General features: G+C 46.0%; 1 protein-coding gene across 2 annotated transcripts in view; it reads left to right on the top strand.

Moving 5' to 3' along the window:
• Positions 1 to 19,317, top strand: part of LOC142579987 (uncharacterized) — a 62,059-nt gene that overhangs the window by 27,028 nt on the left and 15,714 nt on the right. For both annotated transcript variants that reach the window (XM_075690695.1, XM_075690694.1), the window contains exons 5-6: positions 299 to 467; positions 14,868 to 15,143. In XM_075690695.1, coding sequence (XP_075546810.1) covers positions 299 to 467; positions 14,868 to 15,143 — 445 coding nt within the window. The remainder of the gene's footprint in view (positions 1 to 298; positions 468 to 14,867; positions 15,144 to 19,317) is intronic.

Below are 19,317 nucleotides of genomic sequence, written 5' to 3'. Positions count from 1 at the left end.
TGCCTAAATCCTACTGGGAACCTACGAAGGCATTCGTGCTTCCTCATATATTAACAAAGATGTCAGCGGGCTTGTGAATGAAATTACTTATCAAAGTAAACAGTTAGGCTAAGGCGGGCTACCAGATAGTCACATGAACAAAATAATGCAATGCAACAGCAAATTTCACCGGTCCAGCCACTTAATGCCCTAAAATTACAATTCGTTGTCTAGAGACCACGCCCACAAAACATGTTGTTACCACACCTACAAAGCGTAGCGTGAGCATGCTGTCTGAAAAAAAAATTATATGTTGCAGACCTTGCGTCTCGTACGACGAGAGTGACATCTTCTTACTCCCGGCGCCCATCACTCATGGATCCGGCTTCATCTGGGCAATGACGACAGTGCTCGACGGAGCAGTCTGCGTCCTGACGCCACCTCGACTCACTCTGCCGGAGTTTTCCGAGATAGTCGAGAAAAACAAGGTAACAGCCGATTGACCGTTTCTGGAAAGACTGCCGAGTGCAAATCGTTGTGATGTTCCCCTTGTAGTATGTGCTGTAAAGTAAAATTTGTATCTCTTGAAACAGTGATAAATCGCGGGACTTAATTTGTGGACTCCTAATTTCGCCATGCTTTTTTCTCGTAGCGGTTAGTGTACGCCACGAGCATTTGATAATTTTTAAATGCGACGCACTTCTTGGCGAACATATGTCACTTTGAATCTATCTATCTATCTATCTATCTATCTATCTATCTATCTATCTATCTATCTATCTATCTATCTATCTATCTATCTATCTATCTATCTATCTATCTATCTATCTATCTATGTATGTATGTATGTATGTATGTATGTATGTATGTATGTATGTATGTATGTATGTATGTATGTATGTATGTATGTATGTATGTCTGTCTGTCTGTCTGTCTGTCTGTCTGTATGTCTGTCTGTCTGTCTGTCTGTCTGTCTGTCTGTCTGTCTGTCTGTCTGTCTGTCTGTCTGTAATCTTACGCCGACCCAGTGGCAGAAGTAGTCTACCTGCTTGAGCCCCTAGGTATGTGCTCCTTTCATTCCTGATGATGCCACGGAAACAAGCCTGATGCCATGAACGCTCAGAAATCTATTAGGGAGAGCAAATAACGCTCATGCCCACCTTTCTTGATCTACCGTGGCGCTGAGGCGTTTCTTGCACAATGTAAGAGTGAAGAAGTGAAGGATTGAACAGTCAAGAAGAAACTAGGAATTGGCAAGAATCAGATGTATGCGTTAAGAGACAAAGCCGGCAATATCATTACTAATATGGATGAGATAGTTCAAGTGGCTGAGGATTTCTATAGAGATTTATACAGTACCAGTGGCACCCTCGACGATAATGGAGGAGAAATTAGTCCAGAGGAATTCGAAATCCCAAAGGTAACGCCGGAAGAAGTAAAGAAAGCCTTGGGAGATATGCAAAGGGGGTAGGCAGCTGGGGAGGATCAGGTAACAACAGATTTGTTGAAGGATGGTGGACAGATTGTTCTAGAGAAACTGGCCACCCTGTATACGCAATGCTTCATGACCTCGAGCGTACTGGAATCTTGGAAAAACGCTAACATAATCCTAATCCATAAGAAAGGGGACGCCAAAGACTTGAAAAATTATAGACCGATCAGCTTACTGTCCGTTGCCTACAAACTATTTACTAAGGTAATCACAAATAGAATCAGGAACACCTTAGACTTCTGTCAAGCAAAGGACCAGGCAGGATTCCGTAAAGGCTACTCAACAATAGATCATATTCACACTATCAATCAGGTGATAGAGAAATGTGCGGAATATAACCAACCCTTATATATAGCTTTCATTGATTACGAGAAAGCGTTTGATTCTGTCGAAACCTCAGCAGTCATAGAGGCATTGCGGAATCAGGGTGCAGACGAGCCGTATGTAAAAATACTGAAAGATATCTATAGCGGCTCCACAGCCACCGTAGTCCTCCATAAAGCAAGCAACAAAATCCCAGTAAAGAAAGGCGTCAGGCAGGGAGATACGATGTCTCCAATGCTATTCACAGCGTGTTTACAGGAGGTATTCAGAGACCTGGATTGGAAGAATTGGGGATAAAAGTTAATGGAGAATACCTTAGTAACTTACGATTCGCTGATGATATTGCCTTGCTTAGTAACTCAGGGGACCAATTGCAATGCATGTTCACTGACCTGGAGAGGCAAAGCAGAAGAGTGGGTCTAAAAATTAATCTACAGAAAACTAAAGTAATGCTTAACAGTCTCGGAAGAGAACAGCAATTTACAATAGGCAGCGAGGCACTGGAAGTCGTAAGGGAATACATCTACTTAGGGCAGGTAGTGACGGCGGATCCGGATCATGAAACGGACATAATCAGAAGAATAAGAATGGGCTGGGGTGCGTTTGGCAGGCATTCTCAGATCATGAACAGCAGGTTGCCATTATCCCTCAAGAGAAAAGTATATAATAGCTGTGTCTTACCAGTATTCACCTACGGGGCAGAAACCTGGAGGCTTACGAAAAGGGTTCTACTCAAATTGAGGACGACGCAACGAGCTATGGAAAGAAGAATGATAGGTGTAACGTTAAGGGATAAGAAAAGAGCAGATTGGGTGAGGGAACAAACGCGAGTTAATGACATCTTAGTTGAAATCAAGAAAAATAAATGGGCATGGGCAGGACATGTAATGAGGAGGGAAGATAACCGATGGTCATTAAGGATTACGGACTGGATCCCAAGGGAAGGGAAGCGCAGCAGGCGGCTGCAGAAAGTTAGGTTGGCGGATGAGAATAATAAGTTTGCAGGCATGGCATGGCCACAATTAGTACATGACCGGGATTGTTGGAGAAGTATGGGAGAGGCCTTTGCCCTGCAGTGGGCGTAACCAGGCTGATGATGATGATGATGATGATGCAGGAGAAAACATTGTAAAGACAGAGGTTCACGGTTAGGTACTTGTGTTGTAACTTCACGAACTTGAATTGCATCAATAAAACCTGTCCGGTAATTAGCACCGGCTTTATTAGGTGCCTGCGACTCTAAGTACACGTTCAGTATGTATGTATGTATGTATGTATGTATGTATGTATGTATGTATGTATGTATGTATGTATGTATGTATGTATGTATGTATGTATGTATGTATGTATGTATGTATGTATGTATGTATGTATCTATCTATTTATCAAGCCGCCTACGCCTTCGTGCTCTCATGGTCGTTTCGTTAACTTGGTATGTACCAAAATTGGCATAGTATGACAAGAGTGTATGACGAACGTAAATTGAAGGTCATGACATGAATAACATGACATGTGTGTCATGCAGGTCATGAAAGAGCCGCCTACTTCTTGGTGTTCTTGAGACACAGCGTAGCATTTAGGCAAGGAATCGTTTGTGACATATAGATGAGTACGTCTGGGAGTAAGAGTGAAAGGGGTTTATTTTACATTTTTTTACCTATTGAAACAATTCGTGAGATTCTAGTCAGAGCTCACACGTCTGCAGACGTCAGGACACACAGCGCCCCCTCTCTCTGCACCGAAGATCCGCTTTTAAAACATTCTTCTTCCCTAGTTCCCTACAGAAGGGAATTCCATGACCTTTTTGCGGCCAACAGAGTTGTCGTATATTTCACAGAACTACACTTCTCATATCTGACCTTCGATGCAAGGCGATACGGAAGCAGATATTGTTCAAAAAGATTTTTACAAACACGGCCACCCACCAATGCCAAGCCAGCTTTGTCCTGTGATCATTTTTGACATCGGAAAAAAGGAACCACGATACAAAATTCCAGATTAGCGCGTGAGAAAATCCATTTCCTTTGCGTTAAGGGAGATGGATGGCATGCTCACGCACATACGTCCCTAACGTGCAATCTCAGAGGCTTCGATTATTTCTCGCGCCATTTAACTGCCATCTTTGCTCACAATCTTGCATTTCTTAAAGAATGGCCGACATCCGCAATCTCTGCAATGTCTCCCAAGGTGTCCGGCGACTGCTTTTGAAACGTTATAGTCATGCTCCTTTAATCTTTCATTCAAACATCGTCCAGTCTGTCCGATATAGCTTCTGCTGCCCTGAAGTCGAACAGAATATACCACTCCCTTAGTGCAGTCGACGAACTTTTTTGTATGCTGTGTTTCACATCTCGTTTCTGTGTGGCACCTAGCTTTGCCTTTGCACACATGCCCAGCAATTTTTCCTGTGCGGAAAACATCATTTTTACATCGCATCTCTTACCAATTTTCTTAATTGGGTGCGCGATCGAATGGATGTACGACATCACCACTATTTTTTTTTTCGTGTGATTGGACCGCAAGGCTCCTTCCCAGATAATGGTGCCCTGGTTCCGATTTCCTTGAGCGAACATTGTGGCACATATACTAATACATGGAACGCGTAACCTGCCCCCGTGAACCTGCGCGTTTGCTCCCGAAAGCTGTTAGCAACGATGTGATGGCACAATTGTCGCAACGCGTTTCTGTAACATGACTTAACTATGGCTCGTTTTACAACTTTCGAACGCGTAGGTTTGAAGGGCAAAAGAGGTTTATTTGCACGCAGTTCGTATTGCCGACAGCAATGACTCGAGCCCAGAATTAGCTTTAAGTCAAGAAACCTGATTGATTCACCGTCTGGCTCTTCACTTGTGATCACGACTGGCTCTAGCCCCTCTCTGAAAGCTTTTTCTAGGTGTGTCAACGGCGATTGAGTCATGTTTTTAACATTTTCCACTAGAACTAAATAATCATCAACAATCCTAAATACACGAGCAACTCCTGAATTCATGAGGCGCGCCGCTATGGTTCTGTCAATGTTGGCTAGTAACAAGTCGCTCAAAATCTGTGCGATAGACGAACCTATACATATTCCTTGTTTCTGAAGACAAATGTTTCCATTCCAAGACACGTAGGACGATCTTTTATACAAGGACAACAACTCTAAAAACGCTTCAACATGCATCTGTGAGTCATATTGAAAGGCAACGTTTCCGTAATTGTAAATACATTGTTCAACGCACAGCAAGAGCTCTTTGTGAGCAATAGAGTAAAATAAGTGTTTGTCATCAAAAGAGTAAGCCAAATAGCGCTTGTAACAATTTCCTCGTAGAAACGCAATGACTCGCTCAGAATTTTTTATTAAAAAGGGGTCGTAATCTTCCAGTAATTTTAACCTGCTCTGCAGGAACGAGGCTACCGGCGAACTGCCAGGTGGCTTTAGCTGTGGCAATTACCCTAAGCGGGCAGTCCACTTTACGGGTCTTTGTTGTGATGAGCATTTGTAAGCTTAATTTTCTCTTTTTATCGAGAGACTCATTGAGATTATCTAGTTTCCATCTAGTGCACAGCTTCTTAGCTTCATTTTTTACTTTGGACAAGCAGACACTGGTGCGGCAGTCAAAACTCGCTCTGATGGCTTCTGTTGCTTTAGAGAAATACAATTCATTAGTAACACCAAGAAGCCTCCTTCTTTATCCGCCGGAACTTAAGCCAGCGAATGCGCCTTTAGGTAGCACACTGCTTTTTAGAGCGCAGCTCTTTGGCGTCCGTTCCTGGGTTTCGCGTCGTCGTCGGCGTTGTCGTCGGCGTTGTCGTCGGCGTCGGCCTCGTAACCAGCTCCGCCCCCCTTTCATCCCCCCAGCGCTAGCAGCGACCGACTGATACCGCTGGATGCCGCTGACGCCGCTAGAGAGTCAAGATAACGTGACTGCATAGAACACCGTCGCCGCCATGCAGAAAGAGTATCAGTCAAAGGCATCAGTCAGTCGCTGCTATCTCTTCCCTCCTCCCTTTATCGTGTTGTCCGCTTGCTGCGCGCGCTTCTGCCCCCATCGTTTGCCGCTGGGTGTACACGCCGCCCCCCTCCGCTTCCGCTTACTGCTGGTTGCTCTCGACGGCGGCGATGAGCCTCCGCTTCGGCGGCGCGAACTGCAGGGTCTTCTCGGCGGCGGCGATGAGCTTCTGCTTCAGCCTCGCTTACTGCTGGTTGCTCTCGACGGCGGCAATGAGCCTCCGCTTCGGCGGCGCGAACGGCAGGGTCTTCTCGGCGGCGGCGCTTAGCCTCTGCTTCCCCCACGGCTGTGACAACCTCGCGAGGCACTTGTATAGATCTCGTCTTTGAGAATCAAGCATTGGTGTACCAAGTCGAACATATATCAGTCTATTTCTCCGACCACAAAGCTTCCTTCATGACTGTCAAGAACTGTTAGTGGAGTCTTTGTTAAAGGAATACGTGAGAAAAATAAAAAAAAATTCTGTGATAGCGCATACTTGTGTTGCTCGATTTCTTTGCCTCAATCTATCCAAAAGGTGAAATAGCTTACTTGCTGCGCTCAAATTTCGCATTAGGAAGTAACGTAATCGTCGGTAATTTTTTGATAGGAACAACGTTTAGAGGTGTCTTTCATCTCACCAAAACCTCGATGCCTTCGGACAAACAGCGGTCAGATTCACTTTGCGGAGCCAACTTGGACACGCGCTTGACGATGCCCAGAAGAGATGGCGTAGAGAGCTTAGGTTGAACGGCAAACTTTGGTCGATTCGAGAAAACGTCCTTGATGAATTCCGGTAGCGCCACCTTGCCTCCTATGTGGATGGGAGCCAATGAGGAGGCGGTCTTTCGCTTCATCGATGCTGGTAGCTGCGAAAGCGTCTGCATCCGCATGAATTCAGAGGTCGCATCCGCCAGGTTCCTAAAACTACGCCAGTCACGCTTTCCTCTTTGTGAACCTGACCTATGCACACGTAAGAAGAGGCAGTCCCTGAAGAAACCTACTTGCTTGTAGCATTCGGAGTGCAGAAGCTTTCATTCCCGCATTTCCTTTGACGGCGACGGTACAAAGCCCCTGAAGAGAAGTAGTACAAATGGAAGTAGCTGGTTCATGCGTATGTGGAAAGCCAGACTTCATGCTCGGCAGATGGCGACGGCAATGAATGTTAGGGAATGGTAGGGTGAACAGAAAGACAATTAAAGGGGCCCATTGAAGTGGAGACGAAACTTGCCAAGGATGAGGAGTGGGCGTGTTGGTACAGCATATTAGAGGCTCGATTGAGCGACATTTGGACGACACACACAGAACAGAAACACACACCACAGATCGCTACATGACGCGAGAAATAATCGAAGCCGCTGACATCGCATGTTTGGGAAGTATGTGCGTGAGCATGCCATCAGTCTCCCTTAGGGCAAAGGAAATAGATTTGCTCACACGCTAATCTGGAATGTTGTATCGTGTTTCCTTTCTTGCGATGTCAAAATCAAAAATGATCACATGAAAAAGCTGGCTTCGCATTGGTGGATGGCCATGTTTGAAAAAATCTTTTTGGTTTTGTCGTTATCCCCCCCCCCCCCGAGTATCTTCTAGTATTTATTCCATTGACATGGGAATAAAACCATAGTTGCAAGTAGCGCTCTGGGGGTGTGTGTTTCACTTCTGTGTGCGTTGTCCAAATGTTGCGCAATCGAACCTCTAATACATCAGCGTCATAGTAAACTTTTAACATGGTTCATCACAATGAGCTCTATACAATATCCCATATTATGAATGCATTACCACTGGTAAAACGGTGGCCCCCTACCAACTGCTAATGAAAATGAAACCACTTTTACGGCTCGGTTACGTCAATAGCTGTGCAAAATGAGCGGTACTTGCAAAGTATGTATTTTTTGCTTATGGATCACTCGGACTCCAACTCACCAAAATTCTACTCAGCCGAGGCTCTCCCGAACTTACTCACTAGAAGTACATAGAGGCATGTCCACACCGCCTGGTTCTGTCTCGTCCTAGGTTTCTCCTAAATTAAACGCATCAAATGATAAAATACCTCCATAAGAGACTGCAGACCAGACATAACACGGATTAGAAACGCGGAAACATTTAAGAAAAAGTACTCGCAGAAATAATCAGAAGAATAGGAATGGGCTGGGGTGCGTTTGGCAGGCATTCTCAGATCATGAACAGCAGATTGCCATTATCCCTCTAGAGAAAAGTGTATAATAGCTGTGTCTTACCAGTACTCACCTATGGTGCAGAAACCTGGAGGCTTACGAAAAGGGTTCTACTCAAATTGAGGACGACGCAACGAGATATGGAAAGAAAAATGATGGGCGTAACGTTAAGGGATAAGAAAAGAGCAGATTGGGTGAGGGAACAAACGCGAGTTAATGACATCTTAGTTGAAATCAAGAAAAACAAATGGGCATGGGCAGGACATGTAATGAGGGGGGAAGATAACCGATGGTCATTAAGAGTTACGGACTGGATTCCAAGGGAAGGGAAGCGTAGCAGGGGGAGACAGAAAGTTAGGTGGGCGGATGAGATAAAGAAGTTTGCAGGGACTACATGGCCAAAATTAGTACATGACCGGGGTTGTGGGAGAAGTATGGGAGAGGCCTTTGCCCTGCAGTGGGCGTAACCAGGCTGATGATGATGATGAGACTCACAGAGAGAGAGAGAGAGATGCAAATGAGAGAAAGGCAGGGGAGTTAGCCAGAGATAATGCCTCCGGTATGCTACCATGCAATAGGGGAAGGGGAATGGGAAGTGAAGAAAGAAAGAAGAACGGGGATAAAAAGAAGGGCGTAAAAAAGAAGGTCGGGATCATTGAAGTCTTTCTAATATGCCACTGCCAGGTAAAAAGGTCAACAAAGCCTTGACCGAGTTTCGGTGTGAGGAGAGTTCATGTCGGCATTCCAAGACTGTCTGTTCTGAATGTGGCCTGTCGTCAAGTTGGGCCAACACAGCCGCAAGCGACAGCCGGTGCGCGCTGTATTGAGGACAGCGGTAAAGTACGTGTCCTATAGTCTCCTTGCCGCCGTAGTGACTGCAAACCGTGCTCTCGTCCTTACCGACTCTGAAGGCAAAAGATCTTGTGAAAGTGACAGTAAGCAACAGTCGGCAAAGTACGGTTGTCTCGAGTCGAGAGAATCCAGACGGGGGTCGTAGTCCAAGGGACGGGTCAAGTCTGTGCAGACGTGTATGCTTCAAGCATGGTGTGTTCCATATAGATCTTACGGCTTCATTTGAAAGCGCACAAATTTTCAATGCTCCGTCTGTTCTTTAGAATGATATCGAGTCTTGCAAGCCCTCTGCGTATGCAGATCATGCTGCTGTATCGGTATGTTCATTGTCCATTGTGCCCCAGCGGCTTGGAATCCACTGTAACATGGTGTCATGTCCTTATTGGTATGTTCATTGCCCATTATAAGACAGCGGCTTGGAATCCACTTTAACATGGTGTCATGCCTTTGTTCGACGAGGTGGTGAAGCAGCAGTCTGATTTCTAGAACTATTTGTTCCTGGGGTCCACGGAAAAACGCAGAAACCAAACAATGACGAGCAACCTTTCAGTTACTGAGTACGCTCCATTTCTTGGGCAGTTCATCAGAAATTACGGGAAGTGCACAATAAATAGGAGCCAGTTCCGCGGCAGTCGATGTAGGCTGGTTAAGTAGTCGAATCTTCACGATGGAGGTTTTTGCAGGAAAGATCACCGATCCTCTAGACCCATTCACCGTGGTTGAAGCGCCAGTATATAAATGGTGACGCTCGTTGTATGTCGCGTACAGCAAGACCAGCGCAAGCTGCTTGAGTGCTGGTGACAAGAGTTCTGCTTTTCTTCGTCTTCCTGGTACCATTAGTCAAACGTTTGCTTGAGCCAAGCACCATGGAAGAAACAGAACTCTCGCTGAATCTGTATAACCTGAGGGAAGGTATGCACGATAGGATGGCATTGTCCGACGGAAGTAGGCACGTGGTAGATCCTTTGGCAGTGAGGTTAGATGATGGGCAGGGGCTCGAGCAAGATGGCTTACGTGTGCTCTGAGCGCTTCCATGAATGTATGAGTCTTGGCTGGGAAGTCGTGTGCAATCCCGATGATTTCTGCTGCTGACGAGCATGGCGGAAATCGAAGACACTTCCTAAGTGCCTGGGCCTGGAAGCTTTCGAGTGTATTAATATTAGTTCTGCAGGTGTTGGTCAGCACAGGCAAGCTAAGTGCTCAAAAGAGTCCTAAACATACAATAAAGATTCTTATTTCCTATGCATCAGAATAGCAAAGTAGAGTGTACAGAAGTTTGGCGCGTGATGTTGGCAGTGCTGGCAGTATTCTACCTGAGGGTAAAATGTCCTAGATATATCTTTAAAGAATGTTAAAATTGCTTTTCTTTTTGTCTATGAGCAAGCGCCGGCGGCGCGATGTTTTCTGAGTGGCGCGCTTGTGCGTTGTGGGCACCGTAGGGTACAACTCGGTCGTCTATTTCTGGCCCGGCGTTATATTAAAACCTGCCTCGCGACCAAAAGTTGACGTTGCTAAACTTGAGCACGAAGAACACTTTACGTGATGCCGTTTCTTAACTACGATTGATGATATCCCGGCACATGGTATGGCTCATGATCTTGCTTACATGGCGCAGCTCTTAGGCGCCTGTTACTGCGTTGATATTCGGCATGTCTCATCGGCATGATCGAGCGAACTCGGTGCGCGATTGAAAGAAGGCGATAGCGAAGAGATAGCGATGTAGAAAGTGGAGAAAGAGACTACAGTGAAAGCATGAGGCGGAAAGCGGAGGATAGTATGGCGAAATGGTCAGGAGAAGAGCGGCAGACTGCGATAGGCGAAGAGAATGCGAGGAGGAAAGCAGAGGAAGCCACCTTGAAGTACCACGAGATGGCACTCACGTCCGCGCATCCGCACTAGCGGTAGCGTCAGACGTCTAGGGGAAAACCAAAAGAGAGCCAGAAAGCTGGCCTTCGCGTGCAGCATTCGTCGCAAGCGCTTCCCGGTAAATGGATCCACTGGAATGAGTGTAACCAAAAGGGATGGAAAATTGTATTTACAAAATATATGTAACCTGAGAGATGGCTGCAGGCTAGATGGTAGTACCACGAGATGGCACTCACGTCCGCGCATCCGCACTAGCGGTAGCGTCAGACGTCTAGGGGAAAACCAAAAGAGAGCCAGAAAGCTGGCCTTCGCGTGCAGCATTCGTCGCAAGCGCTTCCCGGTAAATGGATCCACTGGAATGAGTGTAACCAAAAGGGATGGAAAATTGTATTTACAAAATATATGTAACCTGAGAGATGGCTGCAGGCTAGATGGTAGAACAATAACAAGAGCGCTAGTCTGATCGTCGTCTTCACCGTCTTTCTGGCGCATTCTTCCGTGCTCGGCAGGATGCGTGCTTCAGTGCGCGGGAATAGCGCATAACAATATTACGATTGCAGCAGGTGCACTTGCCGCGAAGCGGCAACTGTGTGGGCAGTCTATATGCGGGTATACAGGGTGTCCCTGCTAACTTTAGCCAGGATTAAACAAATATGCTACTCAACAATAGACCATCTTCGCACTATCAATCAGGTGATAGAGAAATGTGCGGAATATAACCAACCCTTATATATAGATTTCATTGATTACGAGAAAGCATTTGATTCAGTCTAAACCTCAGCAGTCATGGAGGCATTACGGAATCAGGGTGTAGACGAGCCATATGTAAAAATACTGAAAGATATCTACTGCGGCTTCACAGCCACCGTAGTCCTCCATAAAGAATGCAACAAAATCCCAATAAGGAAAGGTGTCAGACAGGGAGATACGATCTCTCCGATGCTATTCACAGCGTGGTTACAGGAGGTATTCAGGGACCTGGATTGGGAAGAATCGGGGATAAAAGTTAATAGAGAATACCTTAGTAACTTGCGATTCAATGCATGCAACCAATTGCAATGCATGCTCACTGACCTGGAGAAGCAAAGCAGAGGGATCGGTCCAAAAATTAATCTGCAGAAAACTAAAGTAATGTTTAGCAGCCTCGGAAGAGAACAGCAGTTTACGATAGGTATCGAGGCACTGGAAGTGGTAAGAGAATAATACATCTACTTAGGACAGGTAGTGACCGCGGATGCGGATCATGGTTTTGAAATAATTGGAAGAATAAGTATAGGCTGGGGTGCGTTTGGGAGGCAACAGCAAGTTGCCATTATCCCTCAAGAGAAAAATCTATACCAGCTGTGTCTTACCAGTACTCACGTACGGGGCAGAAACCTGGAGGCTTAAGAAAAGGGTTCTACTTAAATTTGAGTACAATGCAACCAGCTATGTAAAGAAGAATGATGGGAGTAAAGTTAAGGGATAAGAAAAGAGCAGATTAGGTGAGGGAACAAACGCGAGTTAATTACATCTTAGTTGAAATCAAGAAAAAGATATGGGAATGGGCAGGACGTGCAATGCCGAGGGTATATAACCGATGGTCCTTACTGGTTACGGACTGGATTCCAAGGGAAAGGAACCGTAGCAGGGGGCGGCAGAAATTTAGGTGACCGGATGAAATTAAGATGTTTGCAGCGACAACATGGCAACAATTAGCGCATCACCGGGGTAGTTGGAGAAGTATGGGAGAGGCCTGTGCGCTGCAGTGGGCGTAGCCAGGCTGATGGTGATAATGAAACAAATATGCCAATGCCACGTAGCTGTACCGTAAAAGGTAATGTTTTTTGCCGTCGGTTCGAGATATTCAAACTATTTTTCTTCATCCCACCTAATTAGATAAGTAGTCTAAATTAATAAATTTCTCAAATATGGTAATTGGATGAACAGCGTCAATAAGAAAGTTGTAGAGCGACATGAAAAACTCCCGATACAGCCTTAGATTGCTCAATACGTGCTACATAAATGTTTTTCCGAGCCTGAAAGAAGCCTGCAAATGCACGCATGATTGCCGCACGACTGGCTGCTCGAGGCACAAGTGAATAGCTTTCTTCGGCTACTTTAGCCATTTTCGTGGTTAGGCAGTCGGTGCTTTATGGTTGCACTCCACAAGGAAACATGTTACCAGAACCACGCTAGAACACATGCTATGGGAATGTCAGGAACTAATACAGGACAATGCGAGCGAAGCCTCCATCGACAGCCTCCGTGCACGATGGCGGGCCGCGCTGCTCCGCTCGAGACTGGAAGAACAACTCGGAGCAGTCCAGCGGGCCAAGGAAGCCGCCGAGGGGCAAGAACTCTTGGCCGTAACCTCGGCGGGTGCCCCAGCCCACTAACTCGCCGGACGCGAATAGTCTTTATGTACATATATATATATATATATATATATATATATATATATATATATATATATATATATATATATATATATATATATATATATATATATATATATATATATATATATATGTGTGTGTGTGTGTGTGTGTGTGTGTGTGTGTGTGTGTGTGTGTGTGTGTGTGTGTGTGTGTGTGTGTGTGTGTGTGTGTGTGTGTGAAGTTTTTTACAGTGTGCTTGATGGTATTTGGAGTAAACATCCACCTATAAATTTGGGAATTCCGGCAGACATCATGCGGATAGTTCGGCCAGTTTGATTTGTGAGCCTGACACAGTAAAAGTTGTAATTCCTTTTGTGAAGCACAATTTCCACACCTGTAAGAGATCGAACTAGGCAATCTGCTTTAGTGTACTTTTAGAGCGACGCTTTCATTGCCTTTTCCTTCGACTTCTGCGCTGCTGCTGCTGCGTTGTTGCGCGCCGCGTCCGGAGGTGGTCGTGAGTGCGTGTATACATACACATTGAAGGAACGTGGCAGCGAGAGAAGTCGATGCGATAAACTTGTTTGAACCTTTCCACGGCGTGGCGTGCGCCCAATGACGTTTGGAGCTCCCTGGGTGTTGCCAGTTTAGCCTCTTGGTAGGTGTCATTATCCGTGGCCTTCTTGAAAAGTAAACCCAAAGGTGGTCTGGATAGAACTGTGAAGAGGAGGCCGAAAATGGGTAGAACCGACGCAGTCATGAAAAGAATGAAAAACAGCTTTGTTTCTTTTGCAGTTTCCATACAGGGGGAGATGGCATAAGAGGGAAAATATGACATGATAACGCAGGAAACAGGGGTTGCGGGAAAAATGAAGGTGCGGTGCGGTATGCCTCTGCTATTTCTGAAAAATAAACACCACGCAAATTATCCAAACAAACAACTGACGCAGGGGGTGCAGAAGCAAATCCGCATTAAAACACCGTAGGGTCCAGATGACATTACGCAAGCGTTCTTACGTCTCATCAACACTTCTGGGAATGCCGCGGCAACTTGATGGCTGTGTCGTTGCTCGAGTTCTGGAGTCCAGCCCTGGCATGGCAGCCGCATTGCGATGGAAGCGAAATCCAGAAACGCTAGCGAACTTGAATTTAGGTGCACGTTAAATAACACCAACATGTCAAAATTACTCCGGGGTCTGCCACTGTGGCGAGCCTCGTAATTCGATCGTGGTTTTGGCACGAACAGCCACATAATTCAATTACAGCTTAACACTGCTGCCACAATTCAATATGCCCTTCAGGCAATGATGACGCTCAAACCTCTTAGAGATTATGAGCAATGGCGCACAACAACGCCTCGAGCAAACACGTCTCCCTGTGTGTTTTGTGTACTACGCAGACAAACGGCAGTGGTGCACGCAAGTTAACGTTTAACATCAACTAACCATTCTCGTATTATACATAACGCTCAAGAAATTACACGTGCACCGACCACATCTACGCTAATTATTGTCAATCAAAGCAAATGGCATAGATAGGTTCGCTTACATCGATTTCCACAGTGCGCGGGATCACCGTATTTGCTAAATTTTATTTTGGTATCGGTAGCCCAACAACGAAAAGGAAGAGATACTTTCAGGTAGCCTGATATACTTGCCGCCAGCAATGTGCGTCTAATCACGGGTGATGACGTCCTCCGAATGGTCGTCATCCAAATAATTTTTTTCTTTAATAAAGACCCTCTTGCTCTGGCATGAGCCATGTGCGCGGCACCCTGTTAACGCCTGCTGTTAATCTCATGCACCGGGCCTAATGCCGGAGTTCGTGGCCATATTCCGCGCAGGTGACCGCGGCCTTCTTCTTCGCGTCTTTCCTGCACGTGCTGTGCGCCGAGATGCTCCGCACCGGACAGCAGCTGGCCAGCATTCGTCGACTGGGCGTCAGTGGCGGCAACCTGGCCCAGGCCACGTACGACTCTGCCTTCAAGGCGTTCGGCAGCCTCGAGTGCCTCGTAAACGTGTACGGCATGTCCGAAAGTGGTGCCCTTATCTGTTCGCCCGGCATGCGCGGCGCCAGGGGCACGGACCTCGGATATCCGGCCTCCATGACTGAGATCAAGGTGCGTTCGCGCTGATTATTTAGGGATCTGGCTTGACGTTATCCTCGATCGCCAGACGGCGTTCCAGCACATAAGCATTTTAAGGAGCAAATGTGTGCCGAAGGAGGAGGCATGTAGGTGCTGAAAGAAAAGACCGAAAACGACGGTACATCGAACGGGAATTCGCAGATGTTCATCCATCGAGACTCGTAAGGAATGTACACATTCCAGAATTGTTGGAACAGAAAGAAGAGGTAACGGAAATATGGTCAGCAATCAAGACAAGTAAGATATGATTAGATTATTGGTGGGCGAAAAAGCCGGGAAGTGGTTGATGAAACCGGAGTCATTTGAAGTGTTGGTAATGGCACACATTAGTGATAAAGGTTTTAAATACTAAACTTAGACAGAGATCAGATAGGCAAAATACATAATAGTGATAAATATAGTCAAAGCTTATTTAATCAAGCAGGCTGGATGACTATACGTACGCGCTCCGTTTCAACGGGCATGGCAGTAAACATCATCATCATCGCCACCATCACAAGAAATGCATATAGAATTTTCATTTTATTATCAAACGTACCCTTCTGGGACCTTTCCTGTGTTTGAGACATAATACTTGTCTTGCAAATCTAAAAGAAATTCATAGGGATGCTTCCTTAGCATTTTCTATGTTGTCGTTAAAGAGGGAAAAAAAACTACTTCAACACATGTGATATTCATTCGAAGCATAGCGTTTCCTTGTGCAGGTTGAGCCATATGGACGAGGCGTATTCCGGTAATCCAGAACATCTTAGAGCAAGCCTGACTGCCCGGTTACGTCCATTTTTGCAGCTAACAACTACAAATGTCACCGGCGAGGCGGCGTAGTGGCTGTGGCACTGCGCTGCTATGCCTAAGGGCGTGGGATCAAATCTAGGCCGCGGCGGCCGAATTTCGATGGGGGAAAATGCAAAAAAACAGCCGTGTGCCGTTCCTTGAAGGCGTTTCACACAACCCCGGGTGCTCGACACCATTCTGTATTCCCCACTACGGCATCCCTCATAATCATGTCGTCGTTTTGGAACGTGAAATTACAGAATTTAAATTTTTACATAAATATTCAAACGACAGTTAGCGGTAACTGCGAGGGAAATGGTAAGTCGGACTTGCACTGAGTTTTGTGGTATCTGTAAGTGGTGATACACTGAATGAGTTATCATTATAATCACGAACTTATTATTATACATCAGCAATGCTGAACGAAGGCGTCTCCCAGCGATCTCTAATTATTCCTGTCTTTCGCTAGCTGATTCTAACTTGCGACAGCAAATTACTTAATTTCATCACTCTACCAAATTTTGTGCCGAGCTTGACTGCTCTTCCCTTTCCTTAGCAGCTTTTCTGCAACTCCTATGGTGCACCAGTAATCTATCCTACACATTACGTAGCCTGCGTAGCTGCATTTTGCTCCTAGCGCCAACTAGAATATCGGCTATCACCGTTTCCTTTCTCAACCCCCTCGCTCAATTTCTGTCTCTTAACGTTACGCCTAACATTTTCCGTTCCATCGCTCTTTGCCCAATCCTTGATCTCTTCTCACGCTTAGTAGTGTGCTTTGCTGGGCCAGTTGGTGCATGGGGAACGTATAAGGGGTTCCGGCAAGTACGGACGCGAGCACGAGTAAAAGGAACGGACAGGACAACGCTGGTTGGGGGGATCCGTAGAACAGGAAACACGTAGAAAGGAGCCCAAGGTAGAAGAAAAGCAGTTTAGTAGCGTTGTCCGGTCCGTTCTGTTTACTGGTGCTCGCGTCCGTACTTGCTGGAACCCCTTGTACGTTCTCGAGCTTCTATGACAACCTACATATATTTGGCCCCGTAGCTACCACTGGTAGAGCGCTATGATTGTAGATTGTTCTTTTCAAGGACATTGACAAGCTTCCAGTGTTGATCCGGCAATGCCTGCCGTATGTCTTCCAACCCATTATTATTCTGTAAATTTTAGTCTCATTATCAGAGTTCCCCTTCAGTAATTTACCTAGACAAACGAACTCATGCAGAGTCTCTACAAGCTAAATGGCAATCGTGAATTCCGGTTTCCTTCCCAGGGTATTGAAAATGAATTACCGTTGTCTTCTGCATATTGTTCTTCAATCCTACTGTCGCACTTTCTTGATTTAGATCTTCAATAATTTGTTGCAATTCATTCCCAGTGTTACTGAAAAGGGCAATGTCATCTATAAACCGAAGGCGTTTGAGATATTCACTCCTAAGCCTTGCCCGTTTAATAGCTTGGTTACTTCTAAGCATGCCGTGAATAGCATTGGAGAGATTGTGTCTTCTTGTCTAACTCCTTTCATCAGAGGTAACCTTCTCCTTGTGGAGACGCAAGTTGGCTGTGAAATCTCTGTAGATATTATGCATGCTATTTGCATTTTCATCCCGTGCTCCTAGATTACGCACTGCCTCCATGACGGCGAGTATATCTAATTAATCAAATGCCTTTTTCATAAACTATGAAAGCAAGCCTTATATGTATATATGCTGACTATGCCATAAAAATATTTTGAGTTAGTAATCCAGAAAGGCCTAATTAAAAGGTACACGACTATGGTGCACGGAGCAAGAAACATTTAGGAGAGGAAACTCCGCTGTCTGCGGCGACCAAAAAAGGTCACAAGCCCGCGGAGCCGTTATCGTGCTGGCGGGGCCTGGCGGCCTGGAAAGAAATTACCGCCGTTGAGAGCGCGCCGGTGCCCGGGCACTGCATTTTCTTTCGCCGCGGCTTCTACGACGCGCCGCATGGCGCCGCCACTCTATATGGCCCCGTCGGCGCATACAACAATTGTGACTTTATCTGGTCGCCCGCGCTCGCTCGCGCTGACGGGAGTTTCACCTCCTAAATGTCTTACTCCGTGCTATGGTGTTAGGGAGGTTAGGTGTCAATAACCAAGAAAAAGAACATGATTTCATGGCCTCCAAATCTCCATTTCATGGCCTCCAAGTCTGCAAGTTTGTGGCACGCCAAATTATTCACAAAACGCATTATGGCAAATCAATAATGAAGATTTTGAAAAGCAAAGAACCAAGCCTAGTGATACGAGTAACACCAACTGATGAGTGAACACACGGTGAGTTGTAATTATTTACCGACGAGAATAGAGGTCAAATTGAAAGAAAGGCTTTTACGCAAATAAAACTTAGCAGTATATATGATCGCAACAGCAATTACGTGAACAGTCCAGACACATTTCTACCATCAGCATCGCCGTCGCCGTGCTGTTCCGTATAAACTCCGAGGGCTATAACACTGTCGCCGCGCGCCCTACGCTGTATGTGCGAGTGAAAGTGTGCAAGGGGCGGCGGTGATCGCGGCTCAATCTCGCCAGCGAAAAGGGAGCAAAGCGGGAACGATGCACGCCTGTCGCGTCGCGCAAGAAGCATCCGACGTTGCGAGGCCCTAGGAAGAGGAGAAGGAGGGTTGAAGCGTTCTGCTCCAGCGGCATCTGCGCACGTGGTGGCTTCACGCTGTCACGCGTCCGTACCCTGAGAGCGATCTGCGTTGGGGGCAGACTCCAGGTACGTCAGCGGCTCGTAGCTTCGTGCGTGCTGTGTGTTCTGGACGCTGAGTTTGCGTTGAAGCAATAGACAGCACGAAGGTCACTTCGCTCTCTGCTGCTACCGCGTTTCCTGAAGCCAGGGTTTTGACAGCGCGTGTCCGCGGTCATAGAGTGTAGCGTTCATGTTTTTTGTGCGCGCTGACACCATGCTTGTTAATTTAGTTAGCAAGCGAATATTTACAAGTTGGTAAGGCCGATAATAGCACTATCCTTACATTGTATATCTGTCTGGTAATTTCCTACCGCAATCAATGCTTCAGCTTTCGAGCTAAACTGCGACTTTCTTTTTATGTAGAGTATTCTTTATTATCAATCGTTTGTGTGGAACACAAATCATGCTATCTGACTCCACCCAGGAATCACTCACATTGTATTTCTTAACGAAAAATTGCAGTTTTAATAATGAACCCGTTTAGGTAAGGGAACGGTACACATAAAGCGCTCAGAATTTTGCCAATTTCGAGATATTCAACCTCAGAGCACTGAGGAAAACGTAGTGGCATTCCATTTAATATTTTACTGAACAGCCTGCCTCACGCAATGCGGGACAAAATACTGTTTTCAGAATACGAATATTATCAAAGACGGCAT

The sequence above is a fragment of the Dermacentor variabilis genome, chromosome 4, assembly GCF_050947875.1.
Source record: "Dermacentor variabilis isolate Ectoservices chromosome 4, ASM5094787v1, whole genome shotgun sequence".
Taxonomy (NCBI): domain Eukaryota; kingdom Metazoa; phylum Arthropoda; class Arachnida; order Ixodida; family Ixodidae; genus Dermacentor; species Dermacentor variabilis.
This window is presented reverse-complemented; position numbering and strand designations above follow the sequence as displayed.